This window comes from Alligator mississippiensis, chromosome 3, assembly GCF_030867095.1.
Source record: "Alligator mississippiensis isolate rAllMis1 chromosome 3, rAllMis1, whole genome shotgun sequence".
In the NCBI taxonomy this organism is placed as follows: domain Eukaryota; kingdom Metazoa; phylum Chordata; order Crocodylia; family Alligatoridae; genus Alligator; species Alligator mississippiensis.
This window is the reverse complement of record NC_081826.1, coordinates 242,976,609-242,998,559: the sequence shown is the minus strand read 5'-3', so window position 1 is coordinate 242,998,559 and position 21,951 is coordinate 242,976,609. Positions and strand designations below refer to the sequence as shown.

The 21,951-nt window shown below is 42.4% G+C and overlaps 1 protein-coding gene across 1 annotated transcript in view; it reads left to right on the top strand.

Annotated features, from left to right (window-relative positions):
- The first annotated feature begins 1,245 nt into the window (after window positions 1-1,245).
- ADGRV1 (adhesion G protein-coupled receptor V1) overlaps window positions 1,246-21,951 on the top strand; it is a 487,191-nt gene continuing 466,485 nt past the window's right edge. Inside the window, exons 1-2 of the mRNA XM_019483282.1 lie at window positions 1,246-1,305; window positions 18,576-18,760. Of these exons, the coding sequence (XP_019338827.1) occupies window positions 1,284-1,305; window positions 18,576-18,760 (207 nt within the window). The 5' untranslated portion in view covers window positions 1,246-1,283. The remainder of the gene's footprint in view (window positions 1,306-18,575; window positions 18,761-21,951) is intronic.

The window sequence follows — 21,951 nt, the reverse complement described above, 5'->3', positions numbered from 1 at the left end:
GAGGTCATTTAGTCCAACCCCCTGCTCAAAGCAGGACCATCCCCAGCTAGCTCATCACAGCCAAAGCTTTGTCTAGCTGTGTTTTGAAAACCTCCGAGGATGGAGCTTCCACCACCTCTCTGGGTAACCTGTTCCAGTGTTTTATTATCCTCCTAGTGATAAAATTCTTCTTAATATGTAACCTAAAGTTCCCTTGCTGCAACTTGAAACCATTGCTCCTTGTTCTGTCATCTGCCACCACTGAGAACAATCTAGCTCCATCCTCTTTTGAAGCCCCCTTCAGATAATTGAAGGCTGCTATTAAATCCCCTCTCATTCTCCTCTTCTCTAGACTAAATAAGCCCAGTTCCCTCAATCTTTCCTCATAAGTCACGTCCCCCAGCCCCTTAAGCATTTTTGTTGCCCTCCTCTGGACTCTGTCCAATTTGTTCACATCCTTTCTGTAGTGGGGGCCCGAAAACTGAACACAGTACTCCAGATGTGGCCTCACTAGTGCTGAATAGAGGGGAATAATCACTTCCCTTGACCTACTGGCAACACACCTACTAATGCAGCCCAGTATGGTGTTAGCCTTCTTGGCAGCGAGAGCACACCATTGGCTCATGGTCAGCGTATTGTCCACTGTCACCCCCCCCCCCCCTTGTCCTTTTCTGCAGAGCTGCTGCCCAACCAGTCAGCCCCCAGCCTGTACTGGTGCATGGGATTGTTCTGTCCTAAGTGCAGGACTTTACATTTATCCTCCTTGAACCTCATGAGATTCCTTTTGGCACAATGCTCCAGTTTGTCTAGATCACTCTGCCCTCCAGCATATCCACTACTCATCGCTATTTAGGTAGTGACAGGTGGCTGACTGCTGCCAACAATCAAACAAGGCACAGGTGCAGCATCCAGGACTTCAGTGCACTGGGAAGCCTCGGGTTCCAGATTATTGTAGCGATTGGTTCGTGGGGGCATGGAGCCAAAAAATGTGGTAGGATCTAAGCACAACCAGCTCTCCCCCTGCAGTCCTTGGGGACAGAAAAGACTAGAAGTCCCGGCTGGGTGGAAGAATCGCCTAGACGCCCGGCGGCGCCCTGGGGGGGCCGGGCCAGGAGAGCTGCAGCGGGGCAGGGGGACCTGGGCTCTCCCCCCTCTCTGTGCCCGGGCGGTGGGGAGGAGAGAGCCGGCCGCAGCGCAGAGAGGAGGGAGGGAGGGAGGGAGGAGCGGGAGCCCGGGGGATACATAATGTGCGAGTGACTGGGAGCGTGCGGGCGGCGGGCGGCTGGCTGAGTCCGGAGGAGCGGATGCTCATGTCCCCGGCTCTAGGTAGGTGTCTGGCCGGGGGAGGGGGCCCTGCCTTGGGAGCATCCTCGGAGCCGCCGCAGCCTCGGCAGCACCTGTTGCGACAGGACCCGCGGGGAGGCGGCTGCGGCGGAGCCGGGCGGGCAGCGCGAGTGCCCGGGGGTGCTCTGCCAGGGTCGTCCGCGAGGTCCCAGCCGCGTGTCCTTTCACACCTCTAAGGAGGCTTGACAAGAAGAGAGTTAGACTGTTTCAAAGAAGTAAAATAACATCAAACGGGTGGAGTGGGGCACACTTCCTTTCCTTTCCTTTTCTTCATTCGTTCCTTTTCTGTGCTTTTCCTTTTCCTTTCCCTTTCTTCCTTTTCTTCCTTTCCTTTCCTCCTTTTCCTTCCCCTCCTTTCTTCTATTGGACGCTAAACAATACAAAATTCCAGATAAAGAAAACTAAGACAAAGCAACTTGGCATATGAGCATCCCATAATAGCTGTAGTTTGCGGGGGATGGCAATGGAAACATTAATGCAGCTTAAGTTACTGCTTCTGCAAGTGGCTCCAGTCCTGGGTCTTTTTGCTGCATTGGTTCTGTAGGAGGTCTCGCTTAACTGGCTTTGGCTAAACCTGCTGCACTTCATCTCAGATTTAGAGGAAATGTTTGCCAGACTTTCCATATTGGCTGATTAGCGTGTGTACTGTGGATTTCTAGAACAGATAGTTACGGTGAGGCTTGTCATTGATACAGCAGTTAGAAGTGGTCAGTCGGCTTCTAGTTGATATTGGGCATGTCTTCTGGGGCTATTCTAGCAGTTAAATGATAGGTATTTAGAAAATCTTACACATGAATAAAATACATATGTATAACTGAAGGTAGACTTGAATATATCCAGCAAATAGCCTCTCTATCCCTAAAATTGAAACGACCTCTGCCGCCAAAATGTATTCAGTGTTTATATGTGAAACAAGACCCAGTTTTGGTGGGATAATATGCTTTAAATAATATTAAGGTTGGAATTGAAAGTGAGCAAATATTAGGATCTTTGCAGTTAAAACTAACATTCCATGCAAATCTTTTTTTTTACTACTACATCAGTTAAGAATAAAGTGTTATTCTTAACTTCTTGCTTTAATTTTCTTAGCTGTTGATATTTATTTTCTAATCTTAATGCTATTTTATCGCTTCTCGGCCTCTTGAAGGCTCAGATCAAGTGTAGTCTTTGTGTTTTAGTAGTTTGATGTTGAAAACATTGCTATTGTATTGAGTACACTTGTGAATGGGCACGTTAACATCAATAGTAAAAGTGCATGATTATTGCCTTCCGACTATGGGCTGGATCCTACTCATGTTAAAGTTAATGAGAAAACTGGCATTAGTTTTGCTGGGATTTGTTTTGTTCACTTTGTGTGCTAGCCAGATTTCTAGACTACAAGGTCATAATAAGCTTGGGTTTTGAAGGCAGGTACAAAAGACAGGGAAACAGTTGCCCTTTTTTTTCAATAAAGGTTTCAGAATTAGACCTATAATATATCTTTCTGTTAACAATATTTTGTATTCTTTTGTTCTTAATTTTAAGGAAACAAGTGCCAACTACAAGAAAAGTTTAAAATCACTGACATACATGACATCCTCTTGTTTAAAGTATTGGTTTTACTTGCCTTTAGGTTTCTGTTCAAAAATATTCACAGATATATAGGGGTCAGTGCTTACACACATGCTTTACATTATTCATGTTAGCAGTGCTAGTGCCTCTGATGAAGAGTAGTGCCTTTGCAAGAGTAAAGATAAAGAGTTTGCACAATTAAGCAATGGACATGTTAATGGGATTGCTCACACGAGTAAAGCTACTGAGATATGTAAGATCTGGGCCACAAACTGTAGAGAAAAAAAAAAGACAATTTAAAAAAATTAAAAATTGGCAGCTCAAAAACTCACCTTTTTATTGCTATTCCTGCTTGGAACATCACCTAATGTGATTAACTTCAGTAAAACATTTCTCAAATTTTAAAATGACTTTAATAAAGAGGAATAGACTAAACTGTCTGAAATTATTTTAAAGATCTCTTAGTCTAAGTTTTTATGGGTATTAAAAGCTACCTACTATACATTAGATCCATTCTATTACTTGAACTAAATGTCCAAGATAATTTACTTTATTTTATTGCTAGGTAGCACTCTGTGATTTACCTTTCTTGTGCACCCTCATGTAGTGTGTGCTTAATATTGTTGCCCTTGTATAAAATGTCCCTTCAAGAAATATAAAGGATATTACGTTTAAATACTTTTAGGAGGGATCAAATATATATTATGTTGAAACTCTTAAAAAAGATACTAGGCCCTGATCTTCCAAAGGCTTAAGCATGTAACTTTACACACATGAATAGTCCAATTAACTCCCATTGTACTATTTGCTTGCATAAAATTACATGTGTGTACGTCCTACAAGATCTGGGCCCTAGATTGTAGCACTCTTGGAAAGAGTGCTTTCTCTCATAGGAACAGCCATGGTCTTGAACACTGCTTGGCGTATGTGTGACAGGAACAAATACTGTTAACACATTCATTGTCAAGTTCAGCTCACAAATTGCATACTGTGAATTTTAGACATTCAGGACAGTCACTGAAATTCAGAGAAGTATTTGTGCTTTTTTGTGAGTTATGTCTTAGTTCCTTAGGGTAGAGGAATTGCCAGTGTGAATAGCCGTGGTAGGTTATTCAGCCAAATCCAGGTGGGGGCATTGTCACCTTTTTTCTTTGAAAACTGCAGCTAAATCATGAATTCTCTTATTCCTGAGAAGCCTTCCCTATATAAGAAGGCTTTACTCGCGCAAGTAGTCCACTGAAATTGAGTAAGATCTTTTGTGGGAATAAGAGTTTAATCTAGGGTTCATCTATGAGAACTAGGCAGTATTTGTAGAAAGAAACTAAGAAGCAGAGATGTTATGAAGAAGTGACTTGTTGTCATTCTAGATTTTCTTCTAAAGTTATTTAAAAATTGTTCTCTCTCTCACTAAATTAGGGGATTTGTGGTAAATAACAAGAATTTATTCTAGGATACAATCTTGCTATTGATTTAAGTAGGCATTTTGCTGTTCGCTATTTGAATTTGTCCAAGATTGAAGATATTTTCTATATGCAGTGCAATTTCTGTGCGAGTAAATTTTTCAGTACATTAAAAATTCAGTTTCCTCCAAAACGTCATAGCGTTGCTTATATGTTAAGATACTTTGGTTATCTAGTATTGCCTGTTATATATTTCAAACATAAAGAAAATGTTATGTTTATTTGTGTTTGCGTTCTTGAATGGCCCATTCATTTTCCTCTGTCACTTGTCCTGAACTGGGCTGATATAGTTCCGCTTTGAACGGTTTCAAGCTTTACTTTATAAGGGATTTAACATGGCCTTAATTCAGCCATCTGTTCTGGGTTTGGCGGACGGACCAACAGATCTGAGGTACTGGTCAGAGCTTTAGAAATTTCCCACATTTTTAAAGGTTAGGGAAAGAGCTACCTTTATGAATAGATTTTGAATAATTCTCAGCAAGACAATGGTGCAGAAGTGGGGTAAAAAATGCATGTCATTCTCTGAAGCACAAGGTCCCCTGTCTGTCTTTAGCTTTACTGAAGGGCAATTAGCATTTCAACCAGCCAATTTGGTTACATGCAATGAAGTACTTGGGTTTGTAATTTGCTGCTCTCGGCTTGGTGCTGTTGAGAACTAGCCCTGTGTAATCCTCTCAAAGTACCTTTCTTTCCAGCATAGTTATTGTTGCAGGTCTTAAATAACTAATCAACAAAGAGATTTCCTTGTCTTGAACAACAGGGTGCCATGGGATAAGGAATATGAAATGCCCAGCTAATACGGGAATGATTATAATTATTAAATAGTGATTATTAAATGTGGCACAGGTTAAAAGGTTTAGAAAAGCTAAGAAAACCACAATACTTGACAAAGATAATGGGAGGAGTCTTGGAATCCAGACAGCTTTCACTACAGAGTTCTCTTCAGTACACAGCCACTTTATTATATGCTTGATTTAAAATAGATTGCACAGGTATAAGGGATTGGTTCATAATATAGATTGGAGAGGAAGTCTCATGCTAACCATCAATTCTAAAATGATGCAAATGTAATTTTTTCTTCTCTGGAGAGGAATTCTTTTGGGGACTTTGTAAAAGACATCTATAAGAAATATCCTATTCTCTATTTTATTGTAATAACAAATGAAATACATTTAAGCACATAAGTGATCTGTGTTTAGATTTATTTTTGTAATTTTATTCAATACAAGATTTATAGTTAAGAACACACTTTTATGATGTCAGGAACCATTCACTGAGTAATTTTATTCTAGCAAGGAAGTAACATGGTCAGATGTCAGTATATGTGAAATAATACCCTTTAATCCTTATCACCGGGCTATAATTTACTTCTGTGCACCTTGCAAATCTTTTTTTCTATATGATCATTATGTAAGAGGCAGTATGCAGAGGAGGATTGCGTACTTTATTTTTCAATGCATTCCAGCCAGAGAGAGAAATTAATGAACACAAAATGCAGCATCTAGGAATGTTTTATTTTCTGTGATATGTGGGCAGTCCATACGAGGTAATAATTTGAGGGCCTCAAATCTACATGGCATATTTTATAAAAATATGATGATAAACTTGAGATGTTGATAGCAACCACCAAGCCTCAGAAACAAAGGGAAATTTTTTCAAAATTTAGAAACCGGACCCACAGGTTCCCCATCCCCTTGCCCCCCTGGAAATCTATATAGCTAATTAGCAGCTACATTTCTGGCTCAAAACTATTTAAGAACCTGATCCTGAAATATGTTGAGCACCTGCAATTTATATGGCAATCAGTGGAAGTTCTGGAGATGAAGCATCAGTGATATCTTGGGTCTTATGCATCTGTTTGGCTCAATTGTATGAAAAAGCACATGAGACGGACCACAGCAGAATAGAAATCACTTGGAAGTGAAGGGTAAGTGCTGCATTGTGTTGTACACTTAGGAATCTTTGCAGTTAAGTAGAAAAATATATCTCTATATAAATTATAATATACTTTTTGAGAAGTGGAATGTCAGCTCTTGCTATGTCATGGCCAGGTTATGTGCCACATTTGAGGAGCAAGGCACTAATGTCGCAAATCATTATTTGAGTTAGTTTTACCAGTATGAGATATCAACTGACTTAAGTGGCACTGCTTGCATGAAAATGAACTTTTCTCATAAATAAGGTTTTAAAGGAATTGGGATGTACTACTTGATCAGCCTTCCATTTAAGTAAGAATTATACTATGTACCCACAATACCACAAGCTATGCTGCTAACCATTAAATCAGTTACGGCCATGGGCTAATGGTGCCTACTGTGTCAGGGGGGCACATGCCCCCCCCCAGCAGCCTGTCAGCGACTGGGGGAGGGGGTCTCCCTGTGGCTGATCATGTTGACTGGGAAGCACAAGCAGGGCATCCAGAAGTGCCAGCAGTGGTTCTCCTGGTGCCCCGACTCCCCAGCCGGTGCTCACAGGGGGGGCAGTGGTGCTCCTGCCTGCCCCCCCACCTGTTGCCTAAGCGGGGAGCGCACCAGCGCTCTCAGGGGTGCACCTGCAACCCTGTACACCCTCTATGTGTTGCCACTGGTTTAAGCGTAGAGTATTTTACTGCACTTTGGTTATAACTATGCAGAGATTCTGATCTTACCTGCACCAGAATGGATCAGGAATGGCTTGTCTCAAATGAATGGAATTACACTGGAATTAACTTGGTCCAGAGAAGATCAAACACGGACCCTTAGTATGCTGTTTCTTGTTAGTACATATGTTGTTTTAGCAGATTTCAGCCTAAGTTTGTTTATTTGTTGCATAGTGTTAGAGTCTGACTGTTACAAATATAGAAGAGCTCCAGCTGAGTAATTAATTGTAATGACTTGTGATTCAACTTTAAATAAGTAAGATGGCATCTGGTCCTTAGTATTAATGATTATTATTATATTGTCCTCTCTTAGGCCCAACAAGTTAAAAAGTGGTCCACCTGTGCACTGCATGCTTGTCATTGCCTGCTTGTCTTTGGCAAGGCAAAGGATGCATAAATGAATTTATCACTTCCTGAAAATGGGGCACTCCTGAGGAGAATAGGCAGAGCAGGCTATGACTTCACAGTCCCAAGATTTACCTGATTTATCAAACAAAGTTCACTTTTTTCTGGGATCATTACATACCCAGGAATAGTAAGGAACACATCAAAGGAATAATATGGAGTATTTATCTCCTTTCAAATGAGTGAAAAGAAAAAGCTACCAGAAGAGGAATATGAATTACCATGCTTCCACTTCCAGCACCTGGACAAAAGGGCACGTGGCTTTGGTCTTCTTTCAGGCTCCTGCTTTTGCATAACTGAGAGACATTAACACCTTGGTTCCTGCCTAATACAGTATATTTAATTTTCTTTTTAACATTCTGGTTAGTAGATATAAATCTGATGGCAGGTAGCTCAAGCTTCTTTCCTTCCTTAGGACAAGATGTATTCAATAAAGGATGTGTGCCTTCAGTCTTAATTCAAGAAACAAGATTTTTCATGTGGAGGTGTTTTCAAGGACATCAATAGTTATATGGTCAGAGCTACATATCAGGTTAGTGAGTTTGCATGAAGCTTTAGTCATACAATTGTGTTAAAAAGAAAAGGTCAGAGAAAATAAGTGACTAATATTGGTGTAATTGAAAAGACTCTCCTTCAAATGCAAATAAACCCTCTTGGCATCTGAGAGGGAGCCTGCTGAGGCTCTGTAATGAAGCAGCAGTGGGTGGGCAGCATGTAGCCGCTTAGCTGGGGAACTCCAGGATAACGAAATCCAATTCAGGGATCCTTGCAGTTGGTAATATGTGGGCACATCTACACATTGACATGCCTTAGGTACTTCCTTTTGGAAGTACTTTTGGGACGTACTAAAGCGTAGCTCAGTATGGGTGGTTACTGTGCTGTGTGCGTGGAGCATGGTTAAATTTTGCCGCTACATCACCATAACATTGCACTATACCACCAGAGCGTGCTGCTACGGCTAAGTAGCTGGCAATCACATGTAGACACGTCGCCCTGTACAGGTGTATAAAGTCAGGCACTTTCCAATACTCATTATTAAAAGGAGGAGTATAGGTATGTACCTAGAGTGATTCCTCCTACAGTAAAGAGAAGTAGGGAGTAGGTACTGTTAGAGATGGATGCTAGAGGGAGAAGGCCTGCGTGGAAAACCCAGGGCAGGAACAGATTCTCCAACAAAATGTTGTAGTCAACATGGAGGTCTAGACTGGGGAGGAGAGGAGCAGAGAGAGCTGTGATCAGTGTCATTGCCAGGCTCAGATAAGTCTCTTACTTCCTCCCTTAAGGTGCAGGTAGAGACAGTAGGCCCTCTCTCTCTGTAGCAGGATGTCCTTTTGAAGCGGTAATGTCTTTGAAGTAGTCCTGCCAGTCCTGCTCTCCCATCAGAATGAGGAAAGGGGAAGAAAAACTGGGACAAAGCAAACTATTCAAATGCCGGGTTTTGTAGGCACAGTCCTTGCATTCTTTGGAAAATGTCCTGAATCATAATGAATTGAAGCTATTTAACTTTATAAAATTTGATTATTATTACTATACATATAGGAGATGCTATATACTTATTAGTAATACTTATGTTATTACTTATAAAATTACATTGTTACAGTTTTTAAAATTACATTTTTATACTTGCATATGTCTCAATGTTTGTCAAGTTCAGTGCTTATGAAAGGGGCTAGATTGAGAGTGCTGCAAAATCCAGAGTATTTAATGTGTAAGTTTGGCAGGGAGGTGACATTGTAAGCCTTCCCATGCTGTTCCAACCAGTATGTTTCGCTCACTCGAGGAAACACTGCCTTCTGTCTCCAGCTGCCTCGGGGGAATACTGCTGGGTGCCAAGTACCATAAACTTTATTGAGAATAGGGATTTCTCTGTAGGCAATCCCAGGTGGTCCCCATGCTGCTGTCATTCTCAACTAGCAGATGTGCCACTCTTTTTCCGTGTTCTTGGCTGCATGCATAATGCAGTGATTTTTGTCTTCTGGCTTGCATGTCTTTGAAGTGAAAAATGTGCCATACATCTTCTCAAACTGTGGCCTCTCCCAAGGCATCACTACCATTGCAGATTGGCAGCATGTGATGGTTGAAAATCAGGTGTGCTGTGTTTTTTCAGTTCAGTGAAATCCATGCCATAGACCAAATTAATGCTTTTCGTTACAACATTTTTTTTTGGTGACAGTAAACATGACTTGAAGGAGGCTCCAGCACAATGGTCTGTGATCCACAACTTATTCATGATTTGCAACACTTCTGTAAACTACTATGTTGATCAGGGGATATCAGGGGATATCCTTTCAGATCTCACTCTGGGACTCTGCTCCTTCAGCACAAACTTACCTGTGTTTCAGAAAATACTATACCAAGCTAAGAAAATGTATAGTTGAAAACAGGCATAGCATTTGTCATGGGATAAACCATTTTATCAGACACCTATATCTGTTGTCCTGAAATAAATCCTAAAAAAATTTCATGAGATAAGGAATACTAACATTTTATCCTGGAACATCACAAAGTGCACCTGAGCAGTTATCTTGGGACTGCATCATTGAATCAGTGGCAGAAAAGTGGGAGTGCATTCAGCTGCCTGCTTAGGAGGGCAATGCGTGCATATGCCAGTCTCAGGATATTTCTGTTCTGGGACAAACACAGACATAATTTGTCCAGGGACAAATGCAATGGCTGTTCCTTGCCTATGTGTTACCTACTAAAGAGCATTAGTAAGCAACAGTTGAGTTGTAAACTGAATGTTTAATGAGAATATAATTTGGGGATTTGTAGGATTTTTTTTTACTGTAAGACTCATTTTATTTCTTTTGGAAGCTACATTTTTTTTATTCTCGATTCTGTGGATTATTATCCAGGATTTTAGTGTGTAACATTCTGTTGAGTGCCATTTATATCACAAACTGTATTTGTTATGGTTTTATGTAGCCCAAACTGACCTTTATAAATGTTAGCCTATAAGGTTCCACTTACTTCCTGAGCTGCAGAGTCACAAAGGGTGATCCTACCCCTCTTTTGAAGAACTCATTACACTCCTCTGAGCTGTGGAGAGAGAACTTACATTTTGATTAGACTATCAGTTCTCTTTTAAAAACCTCAGTTTTTACTAAGACCAAGACTGAGATCATTGAGGGATTAAATGCTAGACTAATACCCAATAGACCAGGGGTGTCCAACCTTTTTTGAATCTGGGGTCGGATCATGAACTGTTTATCACCCAGTGGGCTGGTGAGCCATATTCAAAGACCGCACAGAAAGTGATATCACATCAGGAAGTGATGTCACGTGACCTTTGACACCAATGAAGTTGCAGGAAGTGACAATGAAATGGGTCTGGAAATGTGGTTTAAAATCCAAAATAAAAATAATATAAAAGCAACAATAAAATAATACCAAATACTTGACTAAAATAAACACTTTCCCATAACGCATAGTGAAAGAAGCATAATACAAGTCAACAGATCAAACGTGGAAAAGATATCAGCCAGAGTGGAAACTAATCCAAGGTGGAGGGAAGTGTCTCGGCAGGAGACACCTCGCGGTGCTAAACATTGTTTACTTTCGTTTCCTGTTGCAGCACCTCGGGCCTCAGAAAGCCAGCAGTAGACATTAATCATCTAGCAATGAATAAAAAATGCATCTAATTGTGATAAAGTTTAGTATTTTTAGTATGAAAAACAGGAAGAGTGTAACATAAATTTGAAGAGTCAAGGATAAAATTACCAATCATTTTGTTGTACATTGAGATAAAAGGAAGTGTAATTCTTGTCTCACAGTAAAAATAATTTATGCCCTGTGCTTAACTTTTATATAATGCGAGTAGGATGGGACTACCCACCATTATGTCAATTTTAAGTCCATGTGTAAGTCTGCAGGATCGGGGACTTAGTATACCAAGCCAAAACTGTTTTTTTAATGGGTGAAATAGAGTAGTCTGTGGTGACTCCTTGGATAGTATTTTGATTCCATTGCTCCAAGTCTTGATTTCTGTTATTCTTTCTAGCTGTGATCTTTTATATTTGAAAGCTTTATATTATATGTTTAATATACATACACAAAAAGGCTATTTTGGCAGGTTGTACAAAGTAAATCTTGGCACAAATAATGTAATGGGGAAGAATACTCACCAGCTGAATAATTGATGGTATGATTATGAAACTTCTCTTGTTCCACAGGAGTAATCCTATAGTTTTAGAATGCCCCCTAGTAGATGTAATAGAATTCAAGTAATTCTAAACTTTGTAACCTTGCCCCCTATGGATCATATTTCAGTATTATTTACATGAGGCGCACACCGTGGGAAGATACTTGCTAAGTCTATGACTAGGTAACAGCTGAAGCTAAAAGGTCAACAAACTCCTGTGTTCAGTATAGCTGATGCCTTCGTTTGCAGGCTATGTAGATGTCTTGGAGTCTGTACAATTTCTACTACAGTTCACATTCCAGCTGTGATAATACGCTTGAGATAATGTTCATAATGTGGAGAACAATTTGGCACAGAAACCCCAGAAATCATTTGTAAACTAATATCGTCAGCTTCCTTAGGATCACTGCTCTAAGATGCTTAATTCATATTTTTAAAATTTTCTTTTCTCTCCATTTTCAGAGTTTTTGTACTAGAATATCTTACAGTTAAATTGATAGGTAGTAATTATGCATTAGCACACATATAGATCACCTTTCTTTGGAGTCATAGGAATGCTGGAGTTGTTTTACTGATTTGAACAGTCCAGCCTCCTGACCCTGATTGTTGCATATGAAAAGATACAAAGAGTGATGGAAGAAACCTCATAGTGGGCATTTATGAGGTGCTCTGTCCATAGGGGAAGGTTCTTTCTAGTTCCTCCTAGTTAGAAGCTAGCTTATGCTACTGCATCCTTTTCCAAATACAGATTTTTGTTTATTTTTATTTTATTTGAAATCCTGTTGTTATAACTCTGGAGCCTGTAAGTGTGAACAGTTTATTCTGTATGGCTCTCACATGTTTTTGTACTGAATTTCCTTGAGAACATTTTTCTGAGTGGAAGAGCCAGATTGTGATAGGACCTTGTGTGGATATGAATATGCAGAGGATATTGGAAATAACCTCCTTTCCCTTTGCATGGCTTGTGCAAAGAGACTTTAGTAGTTGCAAATCTTAAGACTGAGGTGAATGCACTAACCTTTCCATACCTGCCTACCTGAGTGGTATATAGTATATACATTTTAAATTGGTGCGGAAGAATAAGATAAATGTGGGATGTAGCCTTCTCTGCCCTCATACCTTCTCAAAGTTCCAAGAGTAGCCTACAGGTGTATAGGTTGTAGCCGTGTTGGTCTAAAGACCTAGGCAGACAAGGCTCTTTGGGTAAATCTGATATCTTTCATTAGACCAACTCAAATCTGTTATCTTTTTATTAGACCAACTATTTAAGTTAGTCTAATAAAAGATATCAGATTTACCCAAAGAACCTTGTCTGCCAGAGTAGCCTAGACTCATTTGTAGAAGCATGATGCAGTATTTTACTGCCATCTACACAATCCCTCAGCAAGCGAGTGTGAGGCCAGTCCCCCATTGAGTAGCCAATAAAAATCTCTTGCCAAAACACACTGCAAAATCTTTTGTTCCCAGGTGTTAGATAATTTCCAGAACAATTTTAAAAAATTGAGGGCTTCTCCACAGGAATAATATCTGGGCCACTCTATATTGGTTATTAATGTTGAAACACATGGGAATTTACCTAAATTTCTGTTATACTCAGAAGTCCCATTAAAACCTATGTGACTTCTGCCAATGGAAAGCTTTCAGGATTGCACCCAGGAAAAGTAAGTTTCAGTTCATGGTGGTGCAAAATTCCTCAAGCAAAAATTATTTTACTGGGTGACACACTTGTCAGAAATAATGAAACAGATTGCAAATAGGTTGTAAAATGGATCATTGGTTTTGTAGACATGACAGTTGTATTGACACTGATATTGTCGTCTCAGTAATTTCTGCATGTGTTTTGCATGGCACAGTAGGGTTATATGAATAATTTGGTGCAAATAATTTAATCAACTAAAATAGTCTTTTTTCTGATTGTAACCTGGGTATACCCAAGGGTGTGCCCTGTCCTTAATTGGATGGGATAGGTTGGCAGGAAACAGTGCTGTGAGAGGGATGCTGTGACTCGGGTACAAATTCCTCTATTCTCTATAGAGCCACACCACACCAAGAGTTCTTAACTATATACAGAATTTATTTAACATATAAAGAATTATATACAACTATATACATCTATATCTCAAATAATAGATAATATGAGAGAAAATTAACCAGTATACACTCATACATACACCTACTTATAACTATATTTGGGTATGGGGCTGTGCAGGGTATGCTTTGAGAGTGGCCCCCTTACCCAGGACCCTGAGTTCCTTAAAGTAAGCCACTGGGCCCACAGGATGATTCCATGCAGGCCTCCAGCATGTAAATACCAAGTTCCCAATATACTCAACAAAATTGAGCAACAAGAAAAATAGACTCCAGTAAAAAAACCCCAACCTTAAAATTATTTACCAGCTAAAATATAACACAACCAACACAGTACAACCAATTTACAAAATATTAGGTACAGCTCCCCATTTTATAGGGTACGCTTGCTCCCAGTTCTCTGAAAGGAGTGGGGGAGGGTCCCTTTTCTCCGGCCCCTCCCCTACGAAACCCTTGTTCCCTGCAGTTACAGTTGTCCCAAGGTGGTAGGCTAGTTTTCCCCCCATGTGGACCTGGATGCTGCTCCAGCATGCTGCAGGGGGTTCCTTTGTCATAGGCTGGGGTCTGGCGCTGGGCACCTCCAATGCCCCACTGTTTGCTAAGGTGAGGGGTGGGGCTTGGCCTGCCTTTTCTGGGCTGAGGCCCAGTGTCCTTGTGGGAGAAAAGAGGCTAGCAATGCTCCAAGAGCACCTTAGGGCAGGTGCCCCTTGACAAAGTCTGAATGGTCTCTCACTAATCCTAGGGCCCGAGGCTCTGTGCACTGGGGTGTGCACCGTGCGAAGTCCGAGCAGGCTCTTCCTGCTCCCAGGGCTGAGGCTTCGGCAGCAGCTCCTCCAGCAGCGTCTTCAGGAGCCTAGGGCTATCGCCCATTGGGGCAGCCCTCCCCAGCTTTTCTTGGCTCCGCTCTTCTCGTCCCTCGCTGGTCTAGTCTCCCAGCCAAAAACGCTGTTGTTTCATAACCATCTGGGGCTCCACCTTGGATTGCAAAAGATCCAGTCAGAGTGAGGGGTGGCAAAAACCTGACTGGGACCCCTTGTCCTGGGAACTCTGCCCCTGGATTGTAAATGCACCAATCAGGAGAAGGGGGGGGTACTCTCTCCTGATTGGTGGAAAAAATTCCACCAATGGCTTAGCATCTTGCTAGAGCTGGCAAGCTGTGTGCAAGCTGCGCCGCATCTGGTGTGCCTGCTACGTTATGTAATTTTTCTGTGAAGAGTCTGTAACTTACTTGTGTTTCTTTGAGGTTAAAAATTACTTGGTACATAATTTCTACGTATAGAAGCAGATTAAGATACATTGGGGCCCTGGGCCTGCCCACCCCTCCCCCTGTGGCTCAGGCCCCACCCCCTGACCTTTGTCCTGCCCACAGCTGCAGGCTCCATCCCCGGCCAGCGCAGCAGGGGCAGTGTCTGGAGCGGGATGTGCTGCCCCTCATGCCTGGGGCAGGAGCAGCAGGTCCCCCCACCCATAGGTCCATACTGGAGCCAGAGCTCGGGGCCACTTGCACAGGACCCCGCACAATATCACCTTGTGGCTAGATGGCACTGGGGGTGCAGAGCTACTGCCCACTGGGTGCGTGCGGTGTGGAGCAAGCTCTGTGGGTGGCCCCTCACCCTACCGCGGCTCAGTCCAGCTGCAGCAGTGTCTGATAGACACTCAGGATTGTGGCTAGGCTGAGCTGGGCCAGGAGCTTGCTCCACTGGGGCTGCCCTGCTGCCAGCAGGTTCTGGCCACACACCGCATCCTAGTCCACTCACTGCTGCCAGCAGCTCCAGCTGCTCCCAGGGCTCTAGTGTGGTTGCGCCCCATGGCCCGCTGCATCACACATGCCTGGCCTGGTCTGGCTGCTGGTTTCGTCTGCGCTGAGTTGTCCACCCTCCTCCCTGTACTCTCCCTCTGGTCTGTGCATTAATCCACCTATGTCTATGGATAATTCTTAGCCTCCATCTTGTTTGCAAGCAGCTTGTTGTGAGTTTTTACAGTGAAAAATTTGGCTTGTTTTGGTGCACAGATTAAATTAATACCATAATAAATTAGATATGGGCAGGCCCCTGCATCTCTGGGCTTTCCTGGGAGCAAAGACTTGGTTATCAGAGGTTAGTGCCAGATGAGCTCAAGGTATGTTCCTTTCACCTTACTGGATGAACATTACTATTAGAATAGCCATCAGTCTATGGGTATACCCTGGTTGCAAATTTAACATTTTTCAGAAGTGTTATTTTGGTGTACATAAACATTTTCTTTGTCAGTGACCATTTTTACCAAAGTTTACCAGAACATCTGGGGAAGGTTAAGATCACAAATATATTTGTGGAATACATTTGAGAGCTCACCATGATGCCTCTAATGACCAATTTTTATATTCACTGAACAATAGCTCACATATCCTATTTTTATGAAAAATGAGGTTTTATTAATGCTCATTGTCATTTCACAAAAAATGTTGGCACACTATGGAGAGAAATTTAAAACAAAATTATAAATTATAATACTGCTTCCATTAACCAAAGAAACTCTTATCTGAGGAAAATTATCTCCATTATAGACCATCCCTGCAATATGTTTTGTGCTTCTAGGCAGAGCAGGGCACTTATTTTGTTCTGCTTGTGGTAACTTATGTAGTTCAGTGACCACTTGGAGCCAGATTGTCTGATAGACATCTACTTCATTCAGCTGCTGAGTTCTAACAGATCAGGATTGTGTATTATAAATCAATGCATTAAATGATATCCAGTTCTAATTAGTTCATGCCACAGATTCTTTAAGGTACAGTTCCCACAATCTCAGTGCCTGTTGAATTCACTGGAACTTGAGGATGTTCATCACATCACTGTCCATAAAAAGGCAAATATAAATCCAGCTCTGTGGTTGCCTTATCGTTGGAGAAAATGGAGCCAGGCACTGTACATATCCAAACTAAGGGAGGGTTCCAGCCTTGAAGATGTTATGCTATCACTAAAGCAGAATGCCACTGTTTTGTGTAACAGAAACAAAGGAATATGGGAGAGAATGTGAGGGAAACAGAAATAAGAATTTAGATCAAATATATACACAGAAAGATGGCTTAGGGCAGGAGTGTCAAACATATGGCCCATGGACTGGATCTGTGTCATGCCTAGGATGGCATGGGTGGCCAGGTCTAGGAATAGCTTAGATCCTGCATGCTTCTCCCAACCCTGGGTAGCCCCTCAAATCCTAAGTGCAAGGATGCCAGAATCCAGGAGGTGAGTCTGAGAAGCCAAGTCAGAAATCTGGAGTGTCTGGCAGAGTGCAGAATCAGAGGGTAAGCAAGGCTGTATAGCTGGGACATCAAGCCAGGAGTCAGGTTGAGGGAGAGGATAAGTTGGGAAGCTGAAGGGTTAGCAGAGTGCAGAGTCTGCAGGCAAGCCAGGTTTGGTAGTTGAGAGATCCAGTAGAGTACCAAGCCATGAGAACAGCAAGGTAGTTTGGGTAAATGTTAAGCCCTGCTGCCCAGATACTTCCTCTTTTGGGTTGGAGGGAAAAAAGGGTCAGCTGATGCTGGGTGGGTCTTCCAGTTGCAGAAGGTGAGTAGGTGACTTGGCCAAGATGCAGTTTTTCAGTTCCCTTTGTCCAGCCCAAGTGGTCTGCTGGGGAGGTGGCAGATTGGTGTGAATGACCTGTCTGGGAAGATCCCAGGTTCAAGATTGTGGCCTGACACGAGTCACTCCATCTTGCCCTCATGGCTACTTCTGGGCCAGGATATTTGGGGGATGGGGCTAACATCAAGTAGGGCTCTCCTGGTGCTTCATTGCCCGTGGCCATCAGTGGTGGGGGTGTGTACTTATTCCATGGCCACTTGCCCTGCTGCCACTGCTGTTTGCATCGCTTCCAGTCCACCATCCACCACTTCTTACTGCCTGTCCTGCACCACTGGCCTTCACACATTTGACCTGAGGAGTCCTGTGGTCTGTATGCAGCCTGGGGATTGGGTTGCATTTGACACTCCTGCCTTAGAGTATATCTAGACCATACACTTGACATGCTTGGAGCAATGTCTTCAAATATGTCACATTGTTCTGTGTGTGCTGCTCCCTGACTGGAAGGAATGTAATTGCATGTGCATGGCACTGAAGTCAGGCTAATTGTAACACTTACCAGCATTAAATTAGCCTGCCTTTGGTAGTGTGTGTGGATGTAGCTGCACTGCTTGACAGGAAAGGTAGGACACGTAGAGCAGCATGTGGAATTGTTAGTGACCATGATAAGTTTGCAATTATATGTACATATATAAAATTTTTGACTATACTTTAAAACTTTACCCTCATCTTTCTGCAAACAGCATTACCTCTATGCCTGAATTGTTATATAATTGTTAAGTCTATACCAGTTGAAGAAAAAGATCATCCAGTTTGCGGAGACTTAAAGCTTGTAACTGTTCTGGACTTAGTCCTTTAGTCCCTAATCATTCCTTACTCAGGCACAAATGAATGTACTTCAGAACTGAATCAAACAGCTGTCAGTAATTGGTCAGAATCGAGCACTCGATGGACAGCTTCAATATGAGTACAGGCACTCCCTGCTTAGCACTCTTAATTGGTTTCTGAAAAACTGAGCTTTAAGTGAAATGAGCTTTAAGCGAAACCGAAAGGTTTTGATGACCCAAGATGGTGACTGCAAGAGTTAGAGCGAAACTTGCTGAGTGCTAAGTGAAATCAGGTATCAATTAAAAATGAGTGTTATAACGAAATAGTGCTAAGTGAAACAGCATTAAGCCTGTACAGAACCTTTTTTATTCAGGAATTATATGAGGCTTCTTGAAAATATAGTCCTTACGATTCATATAAATTTTCATCCAGGAAGGGAAAAATATATTATACTAAATTATACAAAAAAAGCATTGAGCAGGATATGATGTGTTTCCTCAAATCAATATTCAGTAGAAAGTGTTCCCTCTATTTTAAACACATTAACTTCTGTCATTCTTAAACTTCTTTTTTTTTTTTTGTAGGGATGCCCTCTGCTTCTTTTTTAGTTAATCTTCTTTTAGCATCACTCATCAGTTTTACATCGGGAGAAACAGAAGTAAGGTTTGGTGGACAAACGGAATTTGTAGTTAATGAAACAAGTACTACAGTTATACGTCTGGTTATTGAGAGGACAGGAGAGCCAGCCAACATCACAGCAATTGTATCGGTAAGAAACTGTACAAGTTTCACTTGCATGAAGTATCACTGTCTTCACGATCCTTGAATTATGTTGGTGTGTTTCCTTGTTATACTAAGTTAAAGAATGGGGTGTACAGATGATACTTGGGACACATTGGAATGAGGAACCCCTGAGCTAGAAACCCTTAGTTCCTATAGATGGGTGAATTTCTATTGGCTATGTCAATGTAGAGAGATATTTCCAGCCTACCAATGACTTGCTGAACCAGCTACTTCTCCAGAGAGTGTAAAATTTGATTTCTAGTTGTTTTCACTCTTGAAGTGCAGGTGGATAAAAGATGTATTCCTCCATCCATAGCTTTTACAGGCAGATGGAGAACAACTGTGTTTCTTCCATGAATGTATTATTTTAGAGCAGGTGACAATGTTACTTCAAAAAAATGACAGATAAGGAAACAGAGAAGGGGTTTGCATCCTATTTTTAAAGGCTAATTTTATAAGACTCCCTGCTAGTTAGGTGCCATGACAGTAAACTCTGAAAAATTAAGCTTAGGTCCACATCATTTTCTTAATTTTTTTAGCTATTGGTAACCATGGCCTTGACTCTACTTTCCTTACTCACATTGAGGAGTACACTATTTTGCACATAGTCTTGGGGAATAAGGTGCTAATCAATACGAGTAAGAATGCAGAATTGGAAGCATGCAAGGGAAAATGTGTGCAGTTATTATAGTCTGCTAACTTTCTTTTGAGTTGCTGCAAGTTGTATATCCAGAGAGAAGTCCTATTTTTTTGAGCATGTTGTCACAAAATATGGTATTATTCAGCACTCAAATAGCAGCAAGGGCACACCATTTGGAAGGGTTAGAAATTATTGTGTAAGACGACAATAAGTTTGGTTAGTAACTGGGTATAAAACTTGGCATGATTATCCCTGGAACTGGTACTTGATTGGTACAAAATTGGAAGTTTTTTTATTATGGATATTTTCACATTGTTTCCCATAAAGGTCATACTTTAAGATTGTTATTGTTAGTTTTTATAGCTATTTTGGTTGATCTGAAAAACAACATTGCAGTTACAGCGAAGAGATTGGAATCTGGCATCCAGAATTTTCTTTAGTGGGTTTTCTCCTGCAGAGAGGGTAAAATGGAAATAAAGGAGGAAAAGTTTGGTGAAAACCCTGTGATTCCCAGTAAATTAGATACATGTTTTTCATGCCATTACTGCCTCATTCCCTTGGCGAAAACAAATGGAAAACAGCTAGGAGTATAAACAGAAAATGAAGTGATAGAAAATAAAACAGTTTTGCATATTGGTGAGTACTATTTAATTGCTTTGTTTTGACTGCTGCATTTAAAGTAAGATGTTGAAGAGAAGGAATACCTACTGTAAGAATGTCAAAAGTGGTTAATGGGCTTAATTTGGCATGTGCAAGGATTGTGATATGAAAATGTGTATTTGTGGCTAAGCTTAAATATGCATTAAGAATTAAGAAGAGTATTGTAATGGATGTAAGTAGTACTGTCACAGTGGGGTCCTTTAGGAGGGCCGTGGTCTCCTTAAGGCCCTCTCTCCGTGCCAATTCGGCCCAAGGGCACCCTCTATTTCTCGCCCGCCACGTCTTTGATGTTCAGTAGGTTCGGGAGGCTGCCTTGCGTCTCCTCGGGCACGTAAACTCCTGGACCCCTCGTGGGTCTTATCCTGCACCCATGGGTGCCTTGGGGCACCCTACCCTTATGGGCTATGCATGGCTCCTACCACCCCTAATACCACTCCCCAAGCCTCGCAGATGGGATATATGTTGTCCGGTCACAGTACACCTATGCCCACTCTTGGGCCTTCTCTACAATAGGCTAGTCCCCTCTGGGACGTCCTCTCTGGCCACTGGTCTTTTGGGCCCACCGCACTACTACCCTCTCTGGTACGGGTTCACCGCGCTGCTATCCCCTTTTGCTGGGGCCAACCGCAGCACCTTGCCCTTCTCCTGGGGCGCTGTGCCACTAACCCCTTCCGTTGGGGTCCACCGCAGCACCCTGCCCCTGTCCTGGGTTTTCCTGCAGTGCAGACCTATCACCGGGTCCACGACGCCCGTCCTGGGCTTCTTAAATATTGCCCCTCTCGGGCTCCTCAGTAATCGGCCCTGCTCTAGGGCTGGGGTCTATGCACCCCGCAAGTGACGCCCTTGCTGGTGTCTGCTGTGCCCGTCCTGGGCTTCCTAATATGGCGCTCCCCCTCTTCAAGGCTCGCCACGCCCACCTTGGGCTTCTCAGTGCTGCCCCGCTCTGGGGCTGGGGTCTGTGTACCCCGCACACAACCCGGGGTCTGTGTTCCCCGCCCGCAACCTACTGGTTGCGCTCCTCACTGTAAGCTGCACTGGCACTGGCGCTGCGCCCTTACTGGCGCTGGGGTCCCCATACCACTGGGGTACCTATGAGGATAATGCGCCCTCCCTGGCGCTGGGGCCCCACCCCTATGGGGTCCCTATGAGGCCTCCTCCAACCCCTACAGCCTCACCCAAACCTCCAGTTGTAATACAAACACTAACCAAACAAAACACAAGCCTCCTGGCTGTAACTTAACTTAAGGCCGCCTGGCTGCAATAACATAGCTCCTGCGCCACAGAGCCACCATCCTTCAGCCCGCTCAAGCAGTACTCGCATCCTAGCCCCATGAGCTCCTGCCTCTCTGGCTGCTGGCAGGGAACTGCCAGCCTAGCTTCAGCCCTGGGCTTTATAAGGGCCAGGTCCTGGCCCCTTCTGGCCAGCTGATTCATATCAGTTGCCCTGGCAACCTGCAGCTGTGCTCCTTATCTCCGCTGGGGCTCCTCATGTACTGTCAGAGCTTCTCCTCTGGCAGCTTTCCCCTCTCTAGGAGCAGGAGCACCGAGGTGCCCTGCGACAAGTACATTGTGGATCATGTGGAAAATGCAAACAGTTTGTGAACTTTTGGAAAATCTGAAAATCTCTCTAAAGTAGCTAAAAAAAAAAAAGGAACAAAAAAAAAAAAAAAGGTCTTGATGCGTCAGAAATATGAACATTTTTTAACAAGTCTTATAGGAAGATGTGAATAGCCTGTCCATATTGGGGGTTTTGGAGCTTTCTAGTATTGGTTTAGATATCTGCAAAAATGTTCTCCCTGAAATTTTCAGTGGGAACTGAAAACATTCAACCCTTTTTGACAATTTGTTAGGCAATCAAATTTGAGAATGCTGTCCAT